Consider the following 1,859-nt stretch of genomic DNA (forward strand, 5'->3'; position numbering starts at 1 on the left):
AGCTTGGTGTGTGAGAACAAGGGGAGGGTGACAGGAGTTTTAATTTCATTCTAAATGGGATAGTTCGTGGATTTTGAAAAGCTTCCTCTGGGTGCAATATGGAGACAGGAGAGTCTTGAGTGAGGAGAGTAGCAGAGCCCAGCGGGGAGGCGAGCGACCAATGTGGTTTGGATCAGCTTGTCAAGGAGATAAAGATAGTGAGAAGTGGCTGCACCCATGGATTGGATTAGACGTAGGGGTGGTCAAGACCTAAGCTCTGGGTGGGACAGACAGTGGGTAACTACAGTGTCCTCTGTCGCCAACAGGCAGGCCAATAAGAAAACTCAACCTGTAACGGGAGGGGGTTAGTGTCAGGCTCCTCTGTTCCTGTGCTGACCACCCAGGCCGTGTATATATTATGGCCGTGCTTCCTGCCATGTGACGTAAATAGCCTGAGAGGGCTCCTAGTGGCACTGTTAGAGGGCCAGGCATGGAGCTCCTGCATTGCAGAGTCCTGGTGACAAACACTGGGTTTACTGGGCACCTGTCTGTCTCTGTGGGACCATGCTGCCCACATGACCATTTTCCCATGTGCATTTCCCATGTGATAAATTTCTAGAAGGGAGGTTTTAGCTGTCATTCAATTTTCCTTTATGCAAATGAACCATAATTGAACTCTTAAAATTTGGGGCTTAGAGTTGCCTTTGCCTCTTATAAATTATGTTATAATATCATGCTTGCGAGTTAGTTGCTGTTTTGCATGCTCATTTATTGAGCACCAACTGTATACCAGGCTCTGTGCTGACATAGCTGTAAGTCAGAGGAAGCCCCCAACAGACAGTGAAATACAAAATCTGTTAAGAGTCATAAGTCCTGATGAGAAAACTTGGGTGGGGAGAGGAGAAGGGATAAGGGGTGTCGGTGAGGGGGGAGAGGGCATTTTCTACAGCCGTGGGAATGGCCTCACCAAAGGTAACTTTTGAGTGGGGACATATAGGAGCCTGAGCAGACAGGAAACACACTCCTGGTGGATCAAGAGCAGAGAGAAGTTTGCCTGGCCAGAGCCGGAAGCAAGGAGGGCGGGTGGGCAGCAGGGGTCTTTACGGGGTAGCGGGGGGCCGGGGGGGTCGGTGGGGGTGGGCTGTGAGCAGAGGAGGGGGCTGAGGGCAGGAAGTGTACATGTGGGTGCTCCAACCAGGACAGGGCCAAGCAGAGGAGAGAAGTCACTGATTTGAGAAATGTTTAAAAGGCAGAGCTGATAGGATTTGCTGCTAAACCAAAGGTTGGTGTAAGAGGAGAGTGGGGTGACACCAGGGTCTGGGGACCCTCAGTGAGATGGGCCAGGAGGGGTGGGTCTGGGGGAGACCAGGAGAAGCCCAGGGGCCTGATACTGGAGGTGGGGTAGGGGGGCGAGGCAGGAGAGGGATGGGGTGATATGGAGCATCCAGAGCAGCAGGTGGCCTGTGTGTGGAGAGAAGGCTGGAGGTCCATGGACAGAGCCCAGCCCCCCAGTGTGTGGGGAGGGGCAGATGAAGTCTGGACAGTGAATTATAGGTCCTCCTCACTCCCCAGCCCCAGATCTGGAGCCCTTAGCTGGAGGGGAGATGCTCACCCACTGGGTGGAAAATTTGGTGTCCTGTTTCTACAGCAGACACTGCATGCCTTCCTTCTAAAGAGGGACAGAGGCACCTGGCAGGTATGTGTGGTGGGGAAGGGGCTCCCCCAGCTGCAGCATTCTCATGCAGCTGAGAATGGAACTTAGGGGAGAGCCCAGCTGGAAGTGTGGGTTTTGCTGTCGAACTTTGGGGAGCCCCTGGACATGTTGAAGTGGGGGAAGATGAGATCTGATCCGTGGGGAGTTTTGCATTTTTTTTTTTTTT

General features: G+C 52.9%; 1 protein-coding gene across 1 annotated transcript in view; it reads left to right on the top strand.

Moving 5' to 3' along the window:
- Nucleotides 1–1,133: 1,133 nt before the first annotated feature.
- The window catches only part of CERS1 (ceramide synthase 1), a 12,213-nt gene continuing 11,487 nt past the window's right edge, over nucleotides 1,134–1,859 (top strand). The window contains exon 1 of the mRNA XM_023534528.1: nucleotides 1,134–1,675. Within this exon, the coding sequence (XP_023390296.1) occupies nucleotides 1,415–1,675 (261 nt within the window). The 5' untranslated portion in view covers nucleotides 1,134–1,414. The remainder of the gene's footprint in view (nucleotides 1,676–1,859) is intronic.

This window comes from Pteropus vampyrus, unplaced genomic scaffold, assembly GCF_000151845.1.
Source record: "Pteropus vampyrus isolate Shadow unplaced genomic scaffold, Pvam_2.0 Scaffold126, whole genome shotgun sequence".
NCBI classification, from domain to species: Eukaryota; Metazoa; Chordata; class Mammalia; order Chiroptera; family Pteropodidae; genus Pteropus; species Pteropus vampyrus.